The following is a 25,392-nucleotide window of genomic DNA, read 5'->3' as shown; positions in this document are numbered from 1 at the left end:
CACTAGACCAGGATGCTCAATGTCTTGTTTTGTGAGATTTATATAATTTTGAGCGATGAAGTTCCAATGAAGACCCCTGTCCTTGCAAAACTAGGCTTAAAACTAGGTATCATTTGTGTAATTTTGGGGGAAAAGTTGCTGGTTGCTTCTTTTAATTAATCTCCTATTTTTACATGTTATAGGGTCCTAGCTTATCAGAACAAAGGCAAACTGAACAACTTTGTCTTCACTTTGACAAAATATAGGGGAATTTGGTACAGTACACCCTAATCAGCTTCTCATTACTGTGCCTACCAGAGTTCTGTTGTTTGCTGTGGGGATTTTTATGGTAAAATATTTTACAATTAAATCACATAGGACTGATTATTGCAGAAATGCTTGATGTTTCACTAAAAATCAGTATCTCAAAAACAAGGAAAACATCTTTTGTTCTTGATCACTCACTGAAAAACTCAACATTTACAGTGGAATATTTCGCTGTTAAGAAGAAAAAAATACCACTTATTTTTGTCGTTAGCTGAGGAAGAAAAAGAAAGAAAGAAAGAAAGAAAGAAAGAAAGAAAGAAAGAAAGAAAGAAAGAAAGAAAGAAAGAAAGAAAGAAGAAAGAAAGAAAGAAAGAAAGAAAGAAAGAAAGAAAGAGAGAAGAAAGAGAGAAAGAAAGAGAAGAAGAAAGAGAAAGAAAGAAAGAAAGAAAGAAAGAAAGAAAGAAAGAAAGAAAGAAGAAGAAAGAAAGAAAGAAAGAAAGAAAGAGAGAAAGAAAGAGAGAAAGAAAGAGAGAAAGAAAGAAAGAAAGAAAGAAAGAAAGAAAGAAAGAAAGAAAGAAAGAAGAAAGAAAGAAAGAAAGAAAGAAGAAAGAAAGAAAGAAAGAAAGAAAGAAAGAAAGAAAGAAAGAAAGAAAGAAAGAAAGAAGAAAGAAAGAAAGAAAGAAAGAAGAAAGAAAGAAAGAGAGAAATGAAAGGAGAAGGCAACATATCTGCATTTCCTGGGTTTTGTTCATGCAACCATTTTAATTTGCCATAAAACTGTGTCACTAAATGCTCACTTCACACAGGGGAGGGAAGAGGTCTATATTTGCATTTCTGTTTAATGGTCAGCAACTTCTCAGATTTGTGGGAGGAGTAAATCAAAATGTGCCAGTCAATGTGATCAGTGATTTTCCAGGAAAGCTATAGACAAAAGACAACACCTTAGTATAATAGCGCTCTAAATTAATTTTCAAGTTTCAGGTAATACTTCTAAGGAGGTAAATTTGATGTCCCAAATATTTTTGTTGGGGAAGCCTATTTTTCCTTCAGCATCTTAAGCTTTGCAGGATCCATCTGACTCTGGAATGTTGTAGCAGTTGAATGCCAGTTTAATTTGTTTCTTAAGCTCATGGACAGATTTCCTGTGAAACTGTTGGCAACACCATTTTGTAGGAAAAAATTTACATATTTGTAAGAACACAAAATAAAAAAAAATCAGCTTTTCTGTCTATGTAGAAGTGCAGAATAGTATTATAAAGAGAAATTAAATTGTTCAGTTTGTAATTACTGGTGAAGGGTCACTAATAAAAGTTATTGTTGCAGGCACTTTTGAAAATAGATTGCCAGGGATTAGTGGCACGTCTTACCCAGGACACTATAATTTTGACTTCAGCTGTCAAGCTTGGCAAAAACTGGCGGGAGCTTGCAGAGAAGTTAGCCCGACTCACAAAGCAGCAAATAGAGGCATATGAAGTGCCCCATCAAGGGAAAAATGGAGCAGTATCTCTGGAGGTAAGTCTGGTGTAACAGTGCATGCACACTTGCTCCTCTGCACAAACATAGCCAGGGATCTTTATTCTTCCTTGCTGCGTGTGCTTCTTTCCTTTTGTACTTTCCTGTGGAGGTCTCAATCTCTTGTCTTGAACTTCAGGCGATCAATCCCTTCTTATTGTCCTGTCCACTTAACCTTACTCACTCCTCTGCTATCCATTCAGACAAGGAGAGACAGAGCATCCAGACCTTGAAGGAGCCACTTCAAATCATCCTCAGTACAGCTTTTGTTCTTTTCACCAAAGGGAAGCTGACCTTCATCATTAATACTTTTCTATGCCAGTTGGTATAATTTAACTTAAGTAACATAAGAAGAGGTTGGAACCTCTGACACCAATTCCACTTCTGTTCTATTGTATGAACATTGCAAATCTATGCTTTGTGTTCATAATTTGTCAGATAAATTATGCTATTTATTTTCCTTTGAAAAGCACTGTTCTTATGCAGAAATGTGAGTTCTCAACAAAAGTTCATTTGTCCTCTCAGATGTATTTTAGTGCATGAACATCTGAGGAGCAATTTAGGTATCTAATTAGAAATCAAGTGCCATTTGAGGTGCCCATAGGTACTCATGGCATCTATGAACTGTCAGATATGTCACAAGACAGGGTGGATCCTTGTCCACACTGCTGAGCTGAAGGTCAGCCTGTGCTCCAGGCATTCCTTTGCCTGGGAAAGAAGTTAATTCCTGTATTTCTCTGCGTTAACTCCAAAGCACACAGTAGGTACACTCTTTCCCACAGAGTTATGTGTCAACGACTTCTAGGTCCCAGATTGGGTTTTACTCTGAAAATCCTCTTTTATAAGCATTGTTGAATGATGTTCAAGCTGATCTTTCTCACTTGAGCACTTATTTTCAGGTTCAACTCTCTGTACCATCATTCCTTGATTATTGCAGGTCATACATATGATCCAGACTAAATTCCTTCTCTCTCAGCTCTTGGTACCAAAGGAATTCCTATTCTCCATACACAGGTTCACAATGGTAATAGTGCCTGTCCACACGAATGTTAGTTCAAAGCACACTATGTTTCTAGCACTTGGTGTCTCATGTGAACACTCAGCACAGTCACTGTCCTATGAATCTAATCTTAAATTTGAATACTTTCTACTGAATTTCAGGGCTTTCTTCTGACTTCTGAACTTTCTTACAGATAGTAGTTGGCCTGAAAAAAAGAAGCCAGGAAAAAGTGGGAGGATTATAAGTTTTGACTAATTATTGAGAATTATCTGAAAATGTTAACTAATTTGTTACCCATCAAGGGCTGTTCCACCATTAAGAGGAGTATTACTACAATGTGATGCATGTGTAGATCATTGCTAAGTTAATCATGCATCAGCAATGACCAATTTATAAAGCTTTTGATCCCTACATTCCATTTTTTTGCTTTCTTTTCTTTTGTCTTAGATTAAAAAATCACTTGTGACGGATTAGAGGAAACCAGGGTTTGTATTTAATATGTTTCAGCCAATTGTCTTATTGCAATATCAAACTGACCTTCAGCATAAGTCAAAGCATAGCACCTTTTGATATTCACTGTCTTCTCACATTCTAGTGAAAACAGGAGACTGTACCTCAATTCTTTAAATATCTGGGTCTAACCGGAATATAGGAAAAGGAAGCAAGAGACAGAGAACAGGCAGCATATATAGCCAGCAACAGAATTTCAGAAAATTCCAGTTTCTGTCATTGGCTACCCTAGTTATCAAGCTACATGTAGAAATACAGAAACTTTCTGGTCTCAGCATAAATACAACAGTGGTGAACTGCTTCAATTCATTAAAATATGTTGTAACATCTGTCATTTACAGTAGTACATGAAAAAATAATTTTCAACTTAGCCTCTCTAAAAAAAAAAGGAAAGAATTTATTGATCTCCTTCTTCCCCCATACATCTAAAGTACTTTGCTTTCCTCCTTTTGTAACTTTATAGTTATGACTTAAGATAGACTTGCTTAAAGTAAAAAGTAAACACTACTCATTTGGGTGAATGATGATACCTTTCTCTCTAAAATGAGAAACTTCACTGAAAGCATGGCAGGCTTAAACTCAAGACAGAAGCTACACTAATCAGACTGTGAGATGTTTTTTCTTCTGTGAGGTGTTTTTCTCCCATCCCTGTTCTTTGAATTTTTCTTTCAGACAAGGATATATTTTGACTTGATCATAATCATCTGAATGAAGAATTTGTATTACTATTATTTATCCCTCTAAGAATTTGAGAGTTTCATAGAGATGAACTAGATAAAGTTACTGGAGGTTTCATATCAACATGCCTTTTTTGATAAAGCATTTCAGCATGGCTGGGGATCAAACACTCTTTTCTTTTCTATGACTTTTCTACCATTTAGGGTTTTTTTCTTCTTTCCCCCCTTCAATAATTCAATTTCTGCAACTAAATCTTTTAATTTCTTCCCTTTTATTTTCAGATGATGTGGAAACCTGCATATGACTTTCTCTACACCTGGGCTGCCCATTATGGAGACGGTTACAGGGATGTCTTACAAGACCTGCAATTAGCGTTGGACAAAATGAAAAACCCAGTAACAAAACAGTGGCGAGAGTTAACTGGAACACTCATCCTTGTGAACTGCATGGAGGTGTTAAGAGCAAGTGCTTTCTCCAAAATGGAGGAAGAAGGGTAGACAACATAGATATGCTTTTAGAAAATCTCTTGGAAAACTGTACTGCTGATGTTTCTGTTTTAGTGATGCTTGCACAGCATGCTGAAATGAAGTTTGTTTTAACTGAGTTGATGTTGGGTCTGTGGTGCTCAACTACAGATTGCCAGATCTTACTAATGCTGTCTGAGTAAATAAGAAAAGAATGGGGGATTAAACTAATGAGGTCAACAACAATTACTTGAATTCTACAGGATATTTTCTAGAAGGAGCTATTTCTGATTGCACTGACTTCTAGGTGGAGATCAGTTTAGAAAACAGAACTATACATGGATGAGTTCAATCTGTGGGGCCTCAGTTTACATAGTTTTCAGTGAAGTATTAAAATCTAAATACTTAATACATTATTTTATTTGGTGCTCAAACCCCTTAACTCTAAGTCAATGGGTGCAGGTTAGCCTAGAAAAAGAATTAAAATTTCTTTCATCCTCAACTGGGAGAAAATTAATCTAATTTTCTCACAAAGCCAGAACTCAACAGTTTCTGGAAAAACTAGGTGTGTGCTGAATGGCTTCTGGTGTCTATTTTGAAGAAGTCAGAAGTGTTTGGTTTTGATCAATTTGTTAATGTGACTAAACAGGGTCATCTCTCTTTTTGTTTATTTGCTTATATTTAAGCAATTTTTTTTGAAATGTTGCTGAGTGGAAACTCCAGAAAATCTGGGAAGGCTTCTTTGTGTATACTGTCCATCCCTCTGATCATTTGCTTGCTTCCTCTCTGTTGCTATTAAATAAGTATACAGAGATTTTGTAGGCACAAGATCTGTAAACAATTCATGCCTGCTTCTGTTGATCATTTTCTTCTACCTTACTAGATGAAGAATATGCCTGATGACTACTATTTTCTCAAAAAAATTTAAGAGTGGGGTGCTTTTTAGATTAATTTATTTGTGGAGCAATTAATTATAATTAGGCATGTGTTCTAAAAAGAATCCCACTTAGATGGTATCAGTAAAAAATCTTTCAATTACTGAGTGGCTTATTGTAAGTACAGAAAATAGAGGCTGAATAATAGTCACAGCCTAACCAAATTTTTAAACATAATTTTTTAAATATAAGATGTTAAATATATTTTTAGTTAAGTGGTAAATCTAAAAGGTTAAAGCCATTTTGAGCATATTTTATCAACATTCATTCAGAAACATCAGCAAATACTCATGACAACCAGTTGAGAGGAAAATTGGCGTTCTGCCATCACTTGAGGTTCACAAGACAAAGTCAAATTCTTTCCGGAATACCACAGAGTAGCAGAATTTCAGTTCAGAATCTGTGTTTCCACTGTTGTCTTAGTTAACCTTTACTAAGAAGGGATATTTTGTGACTCTAAAAAAATCCAGTACATTTAAACATTTTTCTTCTCTCCTTTCCTCTAACCTTTCTTTTCTACTTTCATTAAGCTTTTCCAAAGCATCCATAGCTCAGGAAGGAGCCTGAGAAAAGAACACTTGCTCTTTTACTAGGATAGCTCACTCATCAGAAGGCCCTTTAGCACCAGGGCGTGACTGAATTAACATGTGTACAAGTTATCTGGCTTCAGTGGACTTGCCTTTAATTTGCAAGACAATAAGAAATTCAGCCCACAGAAGAGTAATTGTTTCTGTTGTTCGAGGAAGGGTGGAGAAAAAGGAGTCAGGTTGTCAAAGTTCCCTGCTGTTTCAGGTGCCAGCACCAATTTTATATGTTGCTCCACACGATTTTAAAAAAAGCTGTAGAGACAATGTAAGACAGCATTCTCTTTTGATCTGCACTTTAGTGCAGAAACCAGCTTGACCTTTTTTCTTGCAGGTAGTGAAGCCCCTAAAAAGTGAGAAAGAATCTGTTGTCCTACTCTTTTTTTGCTACTAGGTAAGGAAAAGATGCATACTGGTTCCTTATAAAATAGACTTCCTTAAAGGTAAAATGATACATTCAAATATGAAACATTAAAAACCACAGCAAACTTCCAGGGAACTTTTTTTAGGTTTCCCAGACTATTTCTGCTTTCACCTTAGACCCTGCTCATGGCAGACTGTGAAACCTGAACAAGATTTTGCAGTGGCACAATAGGTCACAGACCATCTCCCTACTTAAAACTTCAGGGAAATACATTTTTGGTCCCTCAGAGCTGAAGTACAAGAGAATGTCACAGATCAAATCTTTCAGCTTCCCCATGTTTTCTCACCAGCTGATTTTTATGCATCCCAGCAGCCCATGTTTCCACACTTGAAACCCTGCTAAGTAACTTTTTAAAGCTTTTTTTCATTCTTTTTTTTCCTTCTATTTTGTTAACCTGTCTGCAACAGCTAAGCAACTTAGCTTATATCTGTTTCTGAAGACAGATCTTGGAGTCCATCCTTTTTTACAACATCTTAATTTTTTATCTTTAGCAAGTTCATGCTTACTCTCTTTTTCAACAGTCTGAACCTCTTAGTTCAGTCCTGTGTTTTTCTGTTGTTAATACAAGTCAAAAGAGGGGGGAAAGCTACCAGAAGCACCTCTTCCTAATGGTGTGAGTCTACCAAATACCAAATACGAAGAGCAAGCTGCCCAAAGTCTTTGAGGGTGAAGGACAATCCATCCAGAGAAGGCAGTCAGGGATCAGGGATTCAGGAAGAGAAGTGTTCAGGGACCAGAAGCTGCTGCCTGTGACACTCATGGCCAGGCCCTTTCATTGTTCTTTAACAAAGTTCTTTCTGTTTTGAATAAAGTTGAATTTGGCCCAGTAAACTTAGCAAATATTGACTCAGTGAGTCAGTGTGCTCCTTAGCTTACAGAATTATGCTTCTAGTCCTCCAAGTATGTGTCTTTAAAAGGAAATTTATATCTGTCTGTAGTTGTGCTGTATTCCAGGGTCTTTTCTGGTTTGAGTTGCTAATTGCACTCCTGTTTTTGCTTTAAGCTTCTGCTGACATAAATGAAATGCGCACTCGTGCAGTATTCTGTTTACTTTAGCAGCCCACACTGGATATATTAAAAAAAAAGGTATTAAAACCCCATATTTTATTTAGTGGTCTAGTATTCAAAACCACAAAATGCCAGCTGAGAGTGGAAGCAGCTGCACTCAGCAGCAAGACACAGCTAAGAGCACAGGGCTTAGGTAAACATGCTCTGTTCTTGACCTTTTCTCCTTTCCTCCCACCCTGTCAAGAGAACAGCTTTCCCATGAGCCTGCACACATACTTGCTTTGGTTTCTTCAAAGTGAGATGAGATTAACCACTCCTCAGGAGGAGACAAGGAAAAATACCAGGCATTGGTCCTTGCCTGAAATGACCCTGTTTCCAAGTTTCCTAATTTCTTTGCATAGAAAAGAGCTGCCTCAGCTAGTTTCTTTTCCTTTTGAATGTGTTGGCAGAAAAAACCCCTCACCTTTCACCACCCTTCTTATCCTCTGCATAGGTGTTTCTTAAGCAAGGGAGCAAATGAAAAGGTTGTTGATGCAAAGGTTGTTTTATGATTTCATCTACCCATGAAAGCTGGAAAAATGGTTTCCTTGGGTGAGGCTGCTCCTGAGTGGGGCAGACATCTTTCTCAGTGGGCACTGGCAAGGAAAACCTAGCTGTCACTCATACTAAAAATGCTGTTTTTCAGTGAAGTTGAAAGCTGTTCCTGTCAAAGTGCAAAAGCATCTCAGCTCCATGCCATTTAATGACACTGTGCGGTGACGTACTTCTGAATTAATAATAGCAAAGATTGGAAAGAAAAGGCAAATTATTCCCCCCTCAGAAGTTCCAGTCCTCCAGCTGGGCTTAGGGAAGGGTTCAGTTCCTTAGGTTTCACTTGCTTCTTTAGGAAACCAAAGGTTTAGGGAAGGAAAAGAAAGTGTTTTTTGTTTTTTTTTTTTTAAATTGTAAGTAAAGGGCTACTCCCCAAGCCAGGCTCCAGACAGTATGTTAGACGCAAAGACTGAGCTGCATGTTATAGGGTGTTCTTTGTGGAATTGTCCAGGGAAGAAAAGGGGAGGAGGCATCAGCCATCCTTCTTTCTACTGAGAATAGAAAAATGGGGAGGAATGGGCGAGTGTCTATGAAGTAATGTTTTTGTGAAAATGACTGATTTTCGCAAATTTTTCCTGTAAAACTAAGCTGTGTGAAAAAAGAACATTAGGTAACTCCAAACAAGCAACTTGATTTGTTGGGTTGAGCTGACTCTAAAGACCTACTCCTAAAGTATCTCTGGATTCAGTAAGTGATCCAGCTGACAATACTACTAAATAATACAGGCAATTGTTTAGAACTGCAGAAGGCAATGCTGTATTCCCAGCTAAACCCAGTGATCCTACCTTTTCATCATTTAATAGCTTGTTTATCTATGGACAGCTGTACCAAATAGAAATATAAAGCTATTCTGGTTTGTTGTGTTTGTGTTGCAGTTATGAAGATTACCTGGGGAAAAAGACTATAAAATAGAGAGTAAAGGGGTTGGATTACCCACTGACCCCAGGAAGAGAAAGTAGTAAATGGCATTCTGCATGTTAGTGTGAGACACCAACCATTAAATACTCTGGAAATATCCTAGAACAGTTGTACATATGTAAAGAAAATGTGAGTCTACTGTGGGTGATAATCATTGTTCTTGATAGTTCTGCTGAAAAAAAAAATCTACAGACACTATTGGATATTCAAATAACCTGTGATTATTCTCAGTACAAAAAGTGACATTTTCTATTTCTTGCCAATGTGTATATATATATATATAATCTATTTTTTTAGCTTACAGTATATATTTTTAAACAAAATAAACAAAACTATATTGTCCACCAGAATCCCTCATGAATTTTAATTTGGTTTTATAAGACTAAGAAAAGAAAAGAAAGATGGCCACGGAGGGAATAATCTTTGTTCTGCAAATACCAGGAAATGAGCGATGCCTTTATACATATTTCTCTTCATTTAAAAATCCTGTGTGTTAAAAAGATGAACATACACTCGTTTTAGCATGTTCATAAGCAAAAGTAATTTGCTTATATTGCTTCCAGAAACAGAATGAGCCCAGTCTTGAGAAGAGAGCAATCTCTGGACCTTACTGAGGAAGTCAGGTCTTCTCACAAAAATATGTCCTCAAAATTTCTCTTTTTTTGTTGGAGAATCATGAAGGTAGGTTCAAATCACCATTTGAAAAGGATAGTCAAGACTAACACAAGCTTCTGAAGCTTTGGTGAAAGAAAATAATACTGCTGATTGGTTTTTAATGGAATGCTTATTTTAGTTTTCTCAAATCAAACTTACATCTGATACTTTCTGTATAAACTGGACAGGAATACAGTCTATATCTTAAATTCTAAATTTATGGTTAGGATTTAAATTTGAGACTAGGTACCAGGAGTTAGGATATGAACTAGACGCTTAATTTACATATCCATTCTGAATCCCACGTTTTAAAATGTAAATGAAGTGGCCTGCCAGGAACAGGGATGGCAGCACAATAGTCCCAGGAGAGCAGACAGTTCCACTCCACAACTTCAGAGCTTTAAACATTATGTTTCTGTTAAACTCAGAACAATATCTAAAATACAGCCTTGTCAGATACAGTACCCTGAGAACAATAGGAATCAGGAGTGACAGGGAGGAAGTGAATAAGCAACGACTTCTTGGTCTGTCTCATAACAACGAAGTTAGCAGGCAGTGGGTTTAAAAATAAACAAAAGTACCTTTGCACACAGTGAGGAATTGGGGAATATGTTGGTACAGGATATTGTTGAAGTCAAAAGCACACATGGGTGCAAAAGAAAACTAGTCAAATTTATGGGGAAAAAGTGCCTTGTGGATGTGGTGGTTTGTTGACAGCCACCAGGTCCATATATCACAGGATCGGATACTGAAAATGCAGCAAGGAGAAATATCCTGCAATTTCTTTATTTCTCACCATTCCCTCTGGACACTGTGACTATGGAGTGGGCAGGTGCCTGCTCTCACCCAATCCTCCCAGCACGCTTACAAACATGAGACATGCAGTCCTCACACAACCTGATTGGCTCCTTTCTAGTACTCACCTCTTCTCTGCCCCAGCCCCAGTTCCTCAATTTATTCAGCAACACTCATGACCTCAGGTTCCAAGAGCAGCTCATTGGACTGAGCTGTGATCCTCTGATCTGCTGCCTCTCTTAGTAGGCTTGCTGATGGGGGAACATGATCCTCAACTTTAGGCAAAGAGACATCAGCCTAAGCAGAGTCCTCAGGCCTGGCTTAGCCCCATGGCCTTTTTTCTCCCTCAGGATCCAGCACAGTCCTATTTCATGCATCTGAGGGAAAAATATATGAAGAGAGGAAGGATAAGGGGGGGAAATGAGTGGCAGATTTTAAACAAAATCTTAGACAAGAAAGTTCATTTCTTAATTCTACTTACAAGCAGGAAAAGTTATTATTAGAGTCTGAAACCATTTCATATAGTGCCACCCTTTATTCTTCATACAAAGCCCTTTGTTGCTATTAATAAAGGAATTTAAAAAACCCCAAACAACTAATGGATGATTTAATAATGCTGCTTATAAAACTAATTGTGTGTAACCGAAAAGCTCTCCCTGGGGTTCAATTTTCAGGTGGGTTAAATAGGATTATCAAATCTGAAAAAAAAAAAAGAAAAAAATCCCAAAGCTCTGAAGTCCCAGCAAGAAGAAGTTGGGACATTTTGCTGAATAATTTACAGACCTCAGTCATTAGTGCCGAGGGATTATCTCATAGAAACAGAAATCTGAATTGCCTACATATGCCTGCAAGTACAGTTAAGAGGTTTAGGTCAGAAGTTCCGTTTTCATACATACAAACAAGTCTTTTCACCTGGAGGCCTCTAGCCAGCACGATGACTTCAGTGGCAGGCCATTTACCCTTCATGTAAGGGTATCAAACATATCAAACTACTGTAGAAAATCTAAATGGACTTTGCTCTTTCCTCATTTTTTATTTGCCTATAAAAGGCCTCCATAAAGCAAAAGTGGTGGTGCAGCTGGGATGGGGAGAATGCAAGTGAACAGTGCAGACTCATGTGGAGGCTGTCTGGTGCCCATTTCCCACGACAGGTGCTGGTAGGAAAAGTTCACTTCAGTGCTTTGGAGGCACAGACCTCTTTGCAAGCCATGCTACAGGCCTGTCTTCCTAGCTACTCTCATCCTTTCAAACCATCTTACCACCCCTCTTCCCAGAGGTGTCTTCTCAGCTTAGCTGTCAGTCATTCTGTTTAGACTTCCACTTCTCAGACCTCAGCTACTCTCCCTTGCCCACTGCTCTGGGTCCTGAGAAATGAAACACCCCTTTCCTATGACACCCAACACCCTGTACTTTCTTCTTCCCCCAAAGCTCTTCCTAAACTGAATTACCATCTTCTACAGCCTTGGCTCCACAGGCTTTCTGTCACCTGCAATGTACCTCTGTGTGATTCTTCCCAGCTCTTGACTGCCCCATGCCCACCACCTCACAGTCCTGGGGGTTCTTGCTGAGTTTTGACAAATCCTGCTGTTACCTGTTGTTGGACCCCTGGTCAGGCAATGGGATGTTCTCCCATCAGAGCCACAGTGGCTGAACTTAGCCCTTTGTTTGGCTCTTTGCTCAGGAATAGACTCCAGGATCCAGCCCCTGATGAGGTTGAAAACAACATGGGTACAGGCTGCCTCAGCCAAAAAAATCTACCCACACATAATTTTTGGGGCAGGAGAGTTGAATATATTAAAAAAAAAAGAAAGAAAAAAAAAAGAAAATGGAGAATTGTGATAGTCCCATCCATTAATACACAGGAGTAAAGATGAAGTGTGAAGTTCGACACTAGACTAAAGACACCTTCTCACAGGTTTCTAGTTTCTGGATATTTTATGCATTTTCAATTAATTAAGCCAAGAAATTAAGGAGCACCAGAGTAGTTAAGGCCAGGCTCCTGTTTTAAACAGTGTCTTTAACCTCAGATGGCTTCTGTCCTTTTGAGACTTCTTACAAGTAGATTTTTACTTTGGAGATTGGGTTGCATAAAGGTAAGTGCTGCTGGCACAGAAACTCAGCATGTTAGAGTCTAAGAACAATGTTGATGGACTATTGCACTCCAATGGAAATTTGTGTCAGGTCAGTTCACCAGCGAAGGAAATGATAACAAAGTATAGGATGTGGAAGACACAGTAATTAAAACCACTACAAGACATTAACAGCCAATCAACACATTTCGAGCCCTCTTCAGTTTATTTTTGTCTACTTTAAAGTATGTCTGTAGGGGAGAGGAATGTAAAAGAGCAGAGAGAGGAAAGCAGAGGTTATTGTTACTTGGATGATTATTATTGTTATCTACTTGTACTACATCAATAGCTGGTTTGAAGCTGAGGATCTATTGTGCAGCCATCTCCAATAATGGATAGTGAGAAAAAGTACAAGGAGCAAAGTGAAGATAGAAAAGCTTTTTTTTCAAGGTCACTCAGAGGATACGCCCAGGATTTTTCTGAGCTCTTGCTCAGGCCTTATTCATTAATCGTTGCTAACTTTATAGTTACCTGGATTATCTTGAAGCTGTATATTGAGAAATACTGGTGTTTTGGCTGTAGGAAGGTTCACAGGTTCTTCCAAAAGGATTTGCAGGCTATTCACAGCGTGTATGTTTTCTGTCATCTATTCAGACAAATTCATCACCTAACCAAACTGTGGGCATCCTTTGCATGTGGGATCTATGCATCTCACTGCATGGAAAGGACACTACAACTGACCGATGGTGCACCCATGGGAGGGGTCACCAATACCCCACCATATGCAGATATAGGATGAACTTTTAGGAGAGAGGAACTAGCCTGAATTGCAACTATAGGCCATAAAGTGTGATGAGCTGTAAGATTAGCTATATAAGAGATGTTTTTATTCACATAACAGTGGACCTCTAAGACAGGATGTTTCTGTTGAAATCCTGACTGCTTTAATTCTTTTATTTCAACATTGGCAATGTTAAGTGCCAAGTAAAAATAAAAGCTAGGAAATATCTTTAGCAGACAAAGACACTAATAGAGGACTCCCTCTGTCTCTGTGTAAAAGCCAGCTGCAAGTAACACCCAAGACAGTGTAACACCAAATCAGCAAGTTTGTCTTGAGAAAAGACAACATTTAAATAAACCAAGTCTTTTCAGTGTAATGTCAAGTACATCTCCAGAATGGGTAGCAGTGAGATTTTTTACCATTTTTAATTAATTGAAATATTATTTCATATTTCACATTTGCTAAAGTGAACAGCTTTCTTGTATTGTTTCAGATCAGCTGTCTCTAGAAGACTGATTCTTTCGAAACAGATATCACTGAGTATGGGCAAACAGCATCCCGGGCTATATAATCTAAATGAGAACATGAACACACCTACAAGTATCCAAATAAGGTACTGGTGTTGCATTATTTTTTCCCTCAAGTCCAATTACTTTTGTCTTCAGGGATACCCATTAACTTAGAATAGTGCTGCTAGGTTTCTCCTTTTCTAATTAGGGCAGAAGGGAATCATTAAAAGATGTTTATAAGCTAAGGATGCTCTGACCCTTCATTATGTGCAGCAATAATAGTTTTCACTACCTATTAAAGTATCTTAGCTATACAGCCATGGTTACCTGTATTCTGATAATTTTATGTCACCAAGCATTACACTTTTAGGATTACATTCCTGCAAATGCTGACAAATTACTCTTCCAAAACCCACACTATTTCTCTGTACTTACCCATCCTAAATGGCTTATACCACAAATCATCAGGGCTTTTTCATCTTTTTTAAAAAAAGTAGTTAATATTCTAATTTTTCTCTCCTCGCAATCCCCCAGCTGTTGTGTGCATCACAAAAGGGTACAGCACCTGGTATACAGTACTAAGAAACTTTTTTGTGGGAGGTATTATTGAAATATTGGCAGCACCTGATTAAGATTATAATGAGCACAAAAGTCCTTACCCAAATGTCAAGAGGAAGCCAGTACAGCACAGAGTTTCAGACAGAGAAATAATTGCTGAGGTTAGTTAGAGCATTCCTGCATGATGTTATTAGTTATGGCCCACCAAAATTTTGCAAAACAACATGAATTAGAAGGGAATAAGCACTTAGGTCAGCCATAGTCTCAAGTCACAGGCTAATAAAAACCAGTGAATCTTCATTAATCTGGAGTTATTTCTCTTTTCTGTGTTTCATTTAGTGGAAGACGCCTCACAGTTTCCATACATGAATGCAATAATAGAAAACTATGAATTATTTTTTTCTAGCCTTGTTTGGGTCTTATATAGTTCTGGAAAACATTTCTCTGTAGCTAGTACTCTTCAAAAAATCAATCATTTCTGAGCAGAATACAGTAATCATAGTTGTGCATAGTTTTGCTTGTACACTTATTTGTAATTAGCTTAATTAATGTAGGAGAGGATCATAGGAAAGTTTAAAAGTTTTAAGTACCTACAAAGTACCTATAGAAGTTAAAGCATTATGAAATTCCAATTACATTAATGGGATTAATATGGTATTCAAAGTCTCAGTCTTCAAAATTCTGCCCTTTTTTTTTCCTATTCTGATCATTGAGTGATTTTTTTTAATTGGTTTAGTTTGGTTTAGCTTGGTTTTGGCATTTTGTTTGTTTGTTTTTTGTTTGTTAGTGTTGTTTTGCTTTTGGCTGGTTGATTTGTTTGATTTTGTTTTGTTTACAGACTGGCTTACTTTTAGCCGTTTCACTGTCATGGTGACATGAAGAGTTATTAAGATTACTTTGAAGGAAACATATAATATTATTACCCCGCCTTTGTCTTTCATTACTCTTCTATTACATCTGCACCTCCTTATGCCTCTTTGACACATCTTGCATATTGCTGTAAACAGTGAAAAAGCCATACTGTGGAGATTTGTAGTCTGATGCTGATGTGGCACAGCTGAAGGTCAGGAGATAATTTACACCAATGTATTTGAAGGGTTTTATTACTGTACTATTTGTAGTAACTGATCCAGAAACAGGCAGCATCACTACTGTTATGCTAAGCATTGCATAAAGTCAGAGCAAAGAGCAGTTGTCAAGATCTCCTTGAAGTAACCACAGAATTCAACTGTAAAGGACACAGAGATGCTTTTCATCTATGCTGAAAGGTCACAGATGTTCACTAATTTACAGCTGTCATTGTTCCTTTGATCATGCCTGTTATTTTAATACCATTAGTCATCTGATTCTGCAACAGCAGTTTGAGAACCATGGACTTAATTCTCTTACAAACAAGGATGGTACACACATAAATATTCATGATTGACTGCACCGAACAATTGAAGGTGACTGACATGAAATAAAGAATTGAAAATCTTGTGTTCTAGCCCCAGTCATTGTACTAGCCACTTCTTACATTGTCTTCTCCAGTGGTGTTGAGCAAACAGCAGTCAATATTTTCCTGAGTCAAGACTTTGTTTTGAGCACTATCAATGTGTCTGTTCCCATTACTCCCTTGTCAGAGTTCACATAACTGGCAGTATAAATGATGAGGAATAACAAATTCAAGCCCTTTCCAGGGCTGCCTATTTCACCAGGTGCTATGAGTTACTTCTGGAGGAGACCTGGATTCCAAACGCAGATCTTGCTATCTTGCTACAAGCTGAATTATTTTCATGGCTACCTCCTACTATTGGAAGAAATTTCTTTCAGTCAGCTATGCTACCAGATCTTTACCTGGTCCATGCAGCTGGAATAGTGTTCTCTCTTTACAGATCCAGGGTGGCCCAGGACCGTTATACAAGGAATTCACTCCTGCTGTTTATTTACCATGAATTTGCACTTCATTCAAGGCAATTCAAGGTCAAATTCAAGTGAAAGCACACATTTATGTAACTCCAAAGTAGACAGCACATTTATTCATAGAAGACAGCCACAAATTTGAAAAAAAAAAAAAGAAAAAACCAAAGAAATCACAAAACCAAGTAAACTTAAAAAACAAACCCAGTCTTAAGAAATCAGAAATATCACTCTTTCTATCCCCTTTATAAACCTGGCCTGCTGTCACATCTTATGAACGTGTTGTGTGCCCTGAATTCCTGCTGTTAGATTCAACTGTTAGACAGATCTTGTCAGAGAGCATGCTGTGTCAGTGGGGCATGCCGACTTTTACCACCAGTCTTCTCTTAAATGCCTTTCAAGGGATTTGGATATATTTAACTTCATTCTTTAAAACTTAAGGAGCAGATTTCCAGCTGACCAGCTAAAGGAGACATTGCTCTTTAAAGGGCTAAATGGCTTGTCTCTCCTTTGCAATTCTTTGACAAATATCTGAAATGTACTAGCCTGAAATAAAACATAACCGTTGTTTTCCTAAATTAGCTTCTACTGATTCAGTGAGTTGAACTGGCTGCCTTCAGTGTCAGAGCATGGCTTAGTTGTCTTGTGAAGTCCTTCCTTGAGTTTTTTTCTTGACCAGGAGATGTCTTACCATTATGAATTAAAATAAGCCCAGTGTCATTTTCTTGGCTAAAATGACAATGGAAAAGAGAAAAGAAAAGCAGCTAGGATGATTAACACTCTTTCTTTCAAGGATGACACAACATATGCTAGTATAGGTATTATGGCATGTAACCATAAGTGCTCAACCAGAAAACTTCAGCTTGGCTGCTTATAGATAAGCACCTTCACACCATTTCAGCATTTAAAGTAGCAGTTATCCAGACAGAAAAGGAGAAGCAATATTTCACTAAGCAACTCAGCATCACTGGACACCAAGTGAGCACACTGAATTGGTAAGGGTAAGGGTAAGGAAGGAGCTACAGCCTTTCTAGAATAGCACCATATATTACAGGTGATTCATTCTATATCAGAGGCTACCTTCCAAATTTTCCACCTAAACTTTCTGCCTATAAAACAGATATAAAACTCACATAACTATTAATTCTAAGTCAAATGCACAGAATCTGTGTGTATCAATCCAGCACCACTGATTTAAGTACATACTAAGTGAGGCTTGGATCTGAAGTTTTTGAAATAGCAATAAATATATACAAATCATATAACATAACACAACACACACACCCCCCTTTAAAAATAATTTTTAAAGTCTTATTGCAAGTGTGCTTCAATTAGAACAGTGACAAAAAATAGCTAATCACCCTCTTTGCCATCCAAATGAGAAGTAAGCTTTGCAGTTCTCTGGGAGCTGTGGCGATTGCTGTGGAATTTTACTACAGAATCCAGGAGATATTTGGAGACACTTTATAAATGGCTTGATGGTTTGCTAATCTGATTTTACATGGTTAGCTTCTTCTAGGACATAAAGACCTGTGAGACAGTCTAGGTATCTAGCTGTAAAATGTCCATTTGATGTCAGCAGCAGAATGTCAAGAGCAGGATAAACTGGATAAGGTTTAAAAGTAGTACTCCAAAGGACAAAGCACACTAATTATTTTCAGTAACACTCTGTTTGTTTGACCGTGACACTTTTTTTTCCAAACTATTCACTTACCATAAACTTAAAGTGCTGGGATTATTTTCAGTCCTCTTATGTTTATTTTGTAAGATTTGCTAAAATTATGACTACATTAGCACTAAAAAACCCCAGTGTTTACTTAACTACCTAAAGTATAGAGTATGGTTCTCATGAAAGATAAAACAAACTCCAGTGTGGAGTCTGAGCAAAAATAATGGCATCATTTGTGCTCTTTACGTCTGGGCCTGAGACAGCTTTTTTATACCTTGGGTGCTTACCATCTTTAGCTATTTAATTCAATCTCTGTGATGGTATTTTCCAGTTACCGAATAAGAAAGAGGAAGAAATACTTCTTTCTCTCTTCTTTCTCCTTTAGAGAGAGAGAGAGAGAGAGAGAGAAAAGAGGTACAGAAAAATTTTCAGACCTGTCCAGTTTGGCATAATTTTAATATGCTTGTTTACGAAGGGGTAACATCTACCCCTTTAAGGATTTTGAATAGTTTTACACCATAACAGACCATAACAGTAACAGCTGATCATTCTCAGGCAGCTGAGGGATGCCTAACTCCGCACACGCCATATGGCCCCAGTAATGCTTTCTAGCCTAATTCAAATGGAACATGAGAGAATGTATTGTTTGTATTTTATTTATTCTAAAGAGAGTCATAAAGTTGTATAGACACAGATTAGAAATTTTCTAAGTAGTGGAGGCTATGTTATTTTTTAACTAAGCCAAATGACCTCACTAGACTTTTTACTGTTCATAGCTCTAGTGAACTCGACTCTCAGGCATATGTCTTTTTTCCATCTTTTGATGAAAACCACAAATAATCTGAATCAAATGACTGAGCCAGATTCCACTTCTTAGAATGCTGACTTACCATTTACTGGTGTTAATTGAGCAACACAGGCATAAAATGCTATAGCCTCCTAATATTAGTATTTTATTCTCAGAGTACTGTAACAGTTTTTAGACACCTTAAACTACCTTAAGACACCTGTAACAGCTATGGTGGTTAAACCTTTCAGCTACCTCCTGTTAAGTGCTCCCTTGAGCAGCACTCAGCCCAACCTCAGACCTTCAGCTTTGCATGTTAAAAGTGTCTCCATCACTCCTGTGTTTCTAAAAAGAATTCTGTTTTGCCTCATAAGCAAAGTAGGGGTCCTGTAGTAGGAAGATCTTCACATCCACCTTCAAAACACACAATGAGAAATGCATAATTAAAAAGATGAATGCCATAGACTTCTACAGTGAGGAGGCAAAATTGTGGCATGAGATCCAGATTCAACTAAATGATTTCAGACTTAGAATAACAGCTATTCAGTTCAGCATGATGTTGACTTTTCAAAAAGAACCATGTGCCATATGTTTTCTTATGGATAAGTTTACATTTATTTTCTTTCTTTCATGCAAAGAAGTAGATCATCCTAACCAAACTATCATGAAATTTTTTAGAGGAGAGAGGAACTAGAAAACTATCAACACTTCAAAACAACCAGACATTTAGAATACTGCTGTTAGTTCTCTCTTTTTTATTATGAAATAATGTGAACAGTGTTGCTACAATAATACTAGCTGAGTCATACCACCTGCAAAGTAACTGAAATACAGGGTTAATTGTAAATTGTTCATTCACACTATTTTAATCAGATAGTTTTTAAGTCTAACTAATAGTCACTAAACATAGATAGAAAAGCATGTGTCTTTCTGCAACTTCTCATTTACAAAACGCTGTAGCAGACCTGAGAGGCATCACAAAACTTGAACCAAACTTTGTCTTAACAAAATGACTAAAATAGTACCTGTTTTAAAAGAGGTCTGATAGCTTCTGGGGACATGAGAGCAGCAGAAGGTACTGAAATACACACGTAGAACTGATGGCCTTGAATATCATGCTTTCCAATGGTAGTTAATTTAGTAACTTGCTTATTCTTTTAGAATTTTTTATTATGTTGTCACAGAGTTTTTATCTGGCTGCTGAGTCACAAGTACAGGTTACAAGTTGCACATGAATTGTAGTTCTATAACACTTGGTCAGATGCACTGAATAGAAGAGTTAGTATGTTAAGTAATAACACAAATTTGGTATGAGCCACAATATTTTGCTGCATCTGAAAGCAAAGCCTGCATATTACTGTGTGGCCAGTTCCCCAAGTCAAGGAGCCTTGCCTTCTTTTTGTGATATGAAATACATTCAGACTACAGCCATATCCTCTTAAGTGCCCTGAGCCACAGACCTCTCATGGGACCTCTCAAAAAGGAGACACTGGAGAGTGTTGAAATGAAAGTGTACGCTTCTGGCACCATCAAAGACAAAAAAGTCATGTCCTACTCCTCAGTGTGTTCACTTTATGCTGCTTGCCCCATCAGTTTCTTATTTCTGAGAAAATATATTACAAAGTAGTAAATACAACTTGGGCAATGAATCAGATATTTTTAACACTTTATTTCTTGTATACAACTCTATATGATTAAATTCAATCCAGAATCTTTTGCTTTTGATTAGAAAAATCTATTTCAAATAAGAAAAACTTCAAAGGAAACAAATTTGGAAGCTTTCTATGTATCTATTTTAATACAGTTTGTAGCATTTTTATGACTGAGAAGTCTAGATGATAAATGTGATTTCTAGAAGACTAACCAATGACTCATATTCAATGTAACATCCTCCCTTTCCAAAAGCCAGACTCCAGGTAACCACTGCACTTTACTTCTATTTTAAATTCTTTCCTGTAATGGTATAAGCAGGATTCACACAAAGTGCTGCTGCATGCAGTAAATAGGAGTGCTCAGGAAAGGTGATGTTGTCTCAGCTTAAGGGTCTGTATTACAATATTGATTTAATTGCACAAGGTTAATGCTGAGTCAGCCCTTCTATTCTGTACTCATTTTTCAAATCTTCAACTGTACCAGAATTTGTGTATGAGCTGAAACCTATCCCTATGACTTATGTTGTAGAAATTGCTTATGTTCACTATCATGTCCAAGACTTCTGAAGGAAAGTTTATAAAGGGCTTTTTGAATGCAATGGATCATAAAAATAGTGTGAGCTGCTCTAAAATCAAGATTGAGATTTCCAAGATGTTCGAATGACTTGAACTGTCTGGTTTTGAATCACCGGTTTGAAACAAATTTAAAGGATTGTGTTTCAGAAAATGTTCTTTTAAAATTTGGCAATTTAAGTCTGCAGTCTGCTAAAAGATTGATATGAATCCATGGTTTAGGACACTCTGGTAACATTATATTTGTGACATGAAGTCATTTACTGTTCTTGAGTGAGTTAAATTGCAATGAAAATCTAACTACTGTTGTTTCAGTTTTAACATATTCCTTCCCATAAAGGTCTAAACAAGTCTAAACTCAACTAAGTTGAGTTTTAAGAATGTTTTCAGATAGGTTAAATTATCACCCAGAATTAAGTTTCTTGGAGGTATCATAATGAACATCTTTTTGAAATGTTTCAGATCCCCAGTATAGTCTTTCTTGAGTATCTGATACATAATAGATCTTTTCACAACACTTCGAGGAATGGGGAGTCATATTCACCCTTGTTTTACAGCTGGAAAAATGATTTACCTGAGGCAAAATAGGAACCCTGAAGCAGAGGAATGCACCAAAGTTATCTCTCCCACTTCCTTGTCAGTCTAAAGCATGGGATAGTCATTGTTTCTCTATTTTGCCCTTATAGCACCAGGAAGAGGATGACACCATTTCATTGTTTCAAGTTACCAGATATAGAGGCTGAACACCAAGTGTTTGACAGCTCGGATGTAGTGCATTTCTTCCCCTTCAGCAGCTTTTCCTTTTATTCTAGAGAAGTAGCATAGTGATGGCAGAATGATGGCGGAGGCAAACTTCTGACCTTCGCTCTTGAAAAACTGAATTAGGCTAAATTGCAGGTTTTATTTCCTCACTACCAAATGGGTCTTAACCAAACTACAAGTGTGTTAAGATTCAGAGTATGTGCAATTCAGCTTAACTTCCATTGAAATCAAACATTTTTATGCTCATCCTTAAAATGTTTTGCTAAATTGACCCTTTAGCATCAGATCTGTAATATTCACTGCAATTAAGTATTTATATAATAAATTGCCATGAGTCTAAATAATTTATTTAATATAAATTAATTTTTAACACCAAAATAAATGTGTAAAAAATCAATTCTTGGAGATGCATTTACTTTGGGTTCAGAAAAAAATAACAGATGAAATATTTGGGCACAATATAAAAGCCATTTTGTCTAATAAAAATCACTAGTTTTCAAACTAATATGTTCCATTAAGCTTTTCAGCCTTCACTTCAGTACAAAATTTTGTAAAGTTGTTGTCAAAAATATGAAAAAGATTCTGTCTAATTTGATATGATATGATTGGATACATAGATACTGAATGTGCTGGTTTTAGGGAACATACAACTGATAATAATTATTTTGGAAAACTGCTTGATTACTTAAAAAATACAATTAGATTACTGCAATTATCTGAGGAAGTATCACAGTACCAACAGAAACCGTCAAGTGCTACATTTTCTTTTTCTCTGATCTATTTTTCAATTGCACCTCAATTAAAAAAAAAAGGTTAATTTAAAGGATACTGTCAGTCTCCTCACTTTTTATTTGTATCAGTGTTCCTACTAGCAAACAAATTAACGGTTAAAAGAGAACATCACTAAAAATTTGATGTACCTCCTACTGAACATGGCTCAGTTTTATTGTAGTACCTTGTGCCACAATGTATTGCTAAGGCAGGAGCAGCCAGAACAACTGGATGACCTTGACTTGCAGGAGAAAATGTGGAAGTTCATTATCAGGAGTAACCTACCAGTAAGAATGAACCCACTGCAAAGGAGCTGTGCCATCTCCACTTTTAAAATGGCACACACCTGGCTGGTTCTACTTTCAGGCAGAGGAATAAGGTTCATGACTTTTTCTGATTTTTTTCAACCCTGTTTTTTCATAAACCTGTGATTTCATGACATATTAATCTGTAATATGCATTGACTGGCCTTTTATATTAAGATGAGCAAAGACACTCTAAGTAGACATACACTTGCCTCTAATCCAAGAACTATTTTTTTTTCCCCAAAACTGTACTTATTATATGACCAGGCAACTAGAGTGGTTTGGAAAAGGCTTTCCCAAAGCAATTCCCCTGTGAACTCAAAGGAGAAATAGCAGTGTAGACAGGGAAGGGAAAAGATTGTAACATCATTTCAAAAGAACTTTAGTGTAGCTTTTTCTTCTGATTTTCCATATTTGATATTAAGAAAAGGAATCAGGTGTCATAGTATGCTCTTTCTGCTAGCACATTGGCTGTTTTTTTGATGAGTGAGAGGTTACATCAAACTTTTCCTTCAGACTGCTCTCTCTGTACCCCTACCTCTGCTGTCTCTTAGATGTCTAATTATTACACTGTTATCTCCTCTGGGACAAGAATATATTCCTTTTATAAATATGAGTCAGGTGAAAAAATCCTAACATATTCCTGAGGCGGAGTGTGCAACAATGTATATTGCCAGATAACAGACTGCAGACTGATCTGAGTGGCTCTAAGTGCGCAAGGTGAAAAACGGGTAATTTTATTTTGCTTCCTTGGCTTTTTCAGTTAAGATGGAAAAGTCTAACTTTTCATGAATGGTGAGAAATCAGCTAAAAAACCAGGTGACCCTGTATGAAACATTCCTTTCATCTAGTTAGTGCTAAAATGAAAGACATACTTCAGCAGAATGGAGTCTTTCTGTCAATACTCAGGACCTGATTCAAAGTGTAACAAACAAGAAGCCTAAATAGATATAAGGCTATACTGCATTCCTAGAGAAATAAATGACTGTTTTTCATGATTAAGTAGATAATTTTGGTACTAATTTGAAAAAAAAAAAAAGCAAATCTAAATTAATGAAAGAATGGTTCTTCCAAAACAGTGAAAACTTTTCTGTAGGGAAGTATGTTCCCTACAAGCCCTAGACTCATTAGTCATTTAAGGTATTTTAAATCCTATCATTAGATAAAGCAACAACATCAAAAATAAAATTTACTAAAGGAAAATATATTTAAAAAATCACTAAAAACTCACTCGCATAACTGTATTAGAAAGACTGTATGGAAATCTAAAAATAAAGCCTCACAATAAGAGTTTGGCAGAGTTGGAGTTATTATGCATCTTATATAGTTATAAGCATTAACATCTAAAACCAAGCCTAAAAAACTTATATGCAACTTGAGTTATGTTGATATTATTTTTCCTATAGCTAGTGAATAATCCAGCAACTTTAGTTTAGCCATAAACTCGATTAGTTAACTGTGTTTCACTGATCCTAACTTTGAACAGCATATCTTGCACTAGGCCTCAGAAAGTCACCACTGTAGATAAAAATAAATCTTATAATTTAATCAGTCCCATTACAAATTTTGTAAAGCCCCTTTGTGCCTGCCATTCTGTTTGAATTGCTCCATATTTATCTACATAGTTTTGCTCGTTAGTGCATCATAAAAACTATAGAATGCTATCCTTTATTAGCATGAAACATAAACAGCATTGAATCTCCACTTTCTTTTGTTGCACTTTGATTTGTCTCTCTTTTATTTCTATTTCATTATTTTTTCATGGCAAAGAAATGTAATAAAATCTCCTTAAAGTGTCCCTTATGACTTGTTTTCATCACCACTAGGCTTGCTAACGGTATATAAGGAAGAAAAACAACATTCTCTATGTTATGTTTTGACTCCAAATACTATAATGAAACCCCCAAATTATTAATATCATGTGTCTATCACTGCTCTTACACTTTCAATTAAAGACAGTTAATTCTTTTCACACAAGTCCTTAGATTTTAAGAGGGTACTGTGCTCAGAAGCTTTTTTTTTCCATACCAAATGCGTGTCTGAAAATAGCTAATCATTTTGCAGCTGCTAAAACAATTTATCCGTAGATTAATATCAATTTATTTTGAGCACTGAATTTCATGCAGTGTGTTCAGAGTCAGCCAGTTAACTGAATATCACAATTTCTCTATTTGCAAAATAAGTCTGACATAACCTGATGGGGGTTTTTCAAGATTGCTACAGTAGTCCCAAGTTACAAGGCACTGTAGAAGAACTACAAATCTTTGATTTGCAGGAGACCAAAACCAAGATTTCTCTTGGCTTTAAAGCAATTCCATGAATCAAAGTGCTTTGTGCAATCCTGAAATGAAAAATGCTACATAAAAAAGTTATTATTATGAGGTTTTGCCTCAAAGCTGTTAAGAGCTCATATTTCTTTTGGATAGAGGTGGTTATGAGAGTTTAGCTGTAATGTGAAGGAAAATGCCTTGCACTTGGTTGAGCTTAATATCTGTTGGTTGGAACTGGCATAGCTTCCTCATAAAGCACAGTGACCCCCAGAAACATTATTTGGTCAGTGATAAGTTTGAAGGATCTGTGCAGTGACACAAGTGGACTCATATACTACACTGGGACTTCAGCAGCAAATACTGACATTTTTCCACAGAAAACAAGATGGAATAGGGGCAAGTAAGAATTTGATCTTTACCAATAGTTCTGAAGTATTGTTTCAAGTACTGGTCATAAATCATATGCAT

At 36.8% G+C, this 25,392-nt stretch overlaps 1 protein-coding gene across 12 annotated transcripts in view; it reads left to right on the top strand.

Moving 5' to 3' along the window:
- The window catches only part of MACC1 (MET transcriptional regulator MACC1), a 92,181-nt gene that overhangs the window by 25,231 nt on the left and 41,558 nt on the right, over positions 1-25,392 (top strand). For 3 of the 12 annotated variants that reach the window (XR_011698302.1, XM_071560878.1, XM_071560875.1), the window contains exons 5-7: positions 1,570-1,758; positions 4,228-4,439; positions 13,663-13,782. Coding sequence is in view for 7 of the 12 variants with exons in the window: in XM_071560878.1 (XP_071416979.1) it covers positions 1,570-1,758; positions 4,228-4,439; positions 13,663-13,782 (521 nt within the window). In the remaining 5 variants the exon portion in view is untranslated. Of the gene's footprint in view, positions 1-1,569; positions 1,759-4,227; positions 9,000-9,433; positions 24,451-25,392 lie in introns of those variants that run through there. The other 9 variants (XM_071560874.1, XM_071560872.1, XR_011698301.1 and 6 more) reach the window with 8 other exon arrangements.

This window comes from Pithys albifrons, chromosome 7, assembly GCF_047495875.1.
Source record: "Pithys albifrons albifrons isolate INPA30051 chromosome 7, PitAlb_v1, whole genome shotgun sequence".
Lineage (NCBI taxonomy): Eukaryota > Metazoa > Chordata > Aves > Passeriformes > Thamnophilidae > Pithys > Pithys albifrons.
The sequence above is the reverse complement of the archived record's forward strand: the minus strand, read 5'-3'. Positions and strand labels throughout refer to the sequence as shown.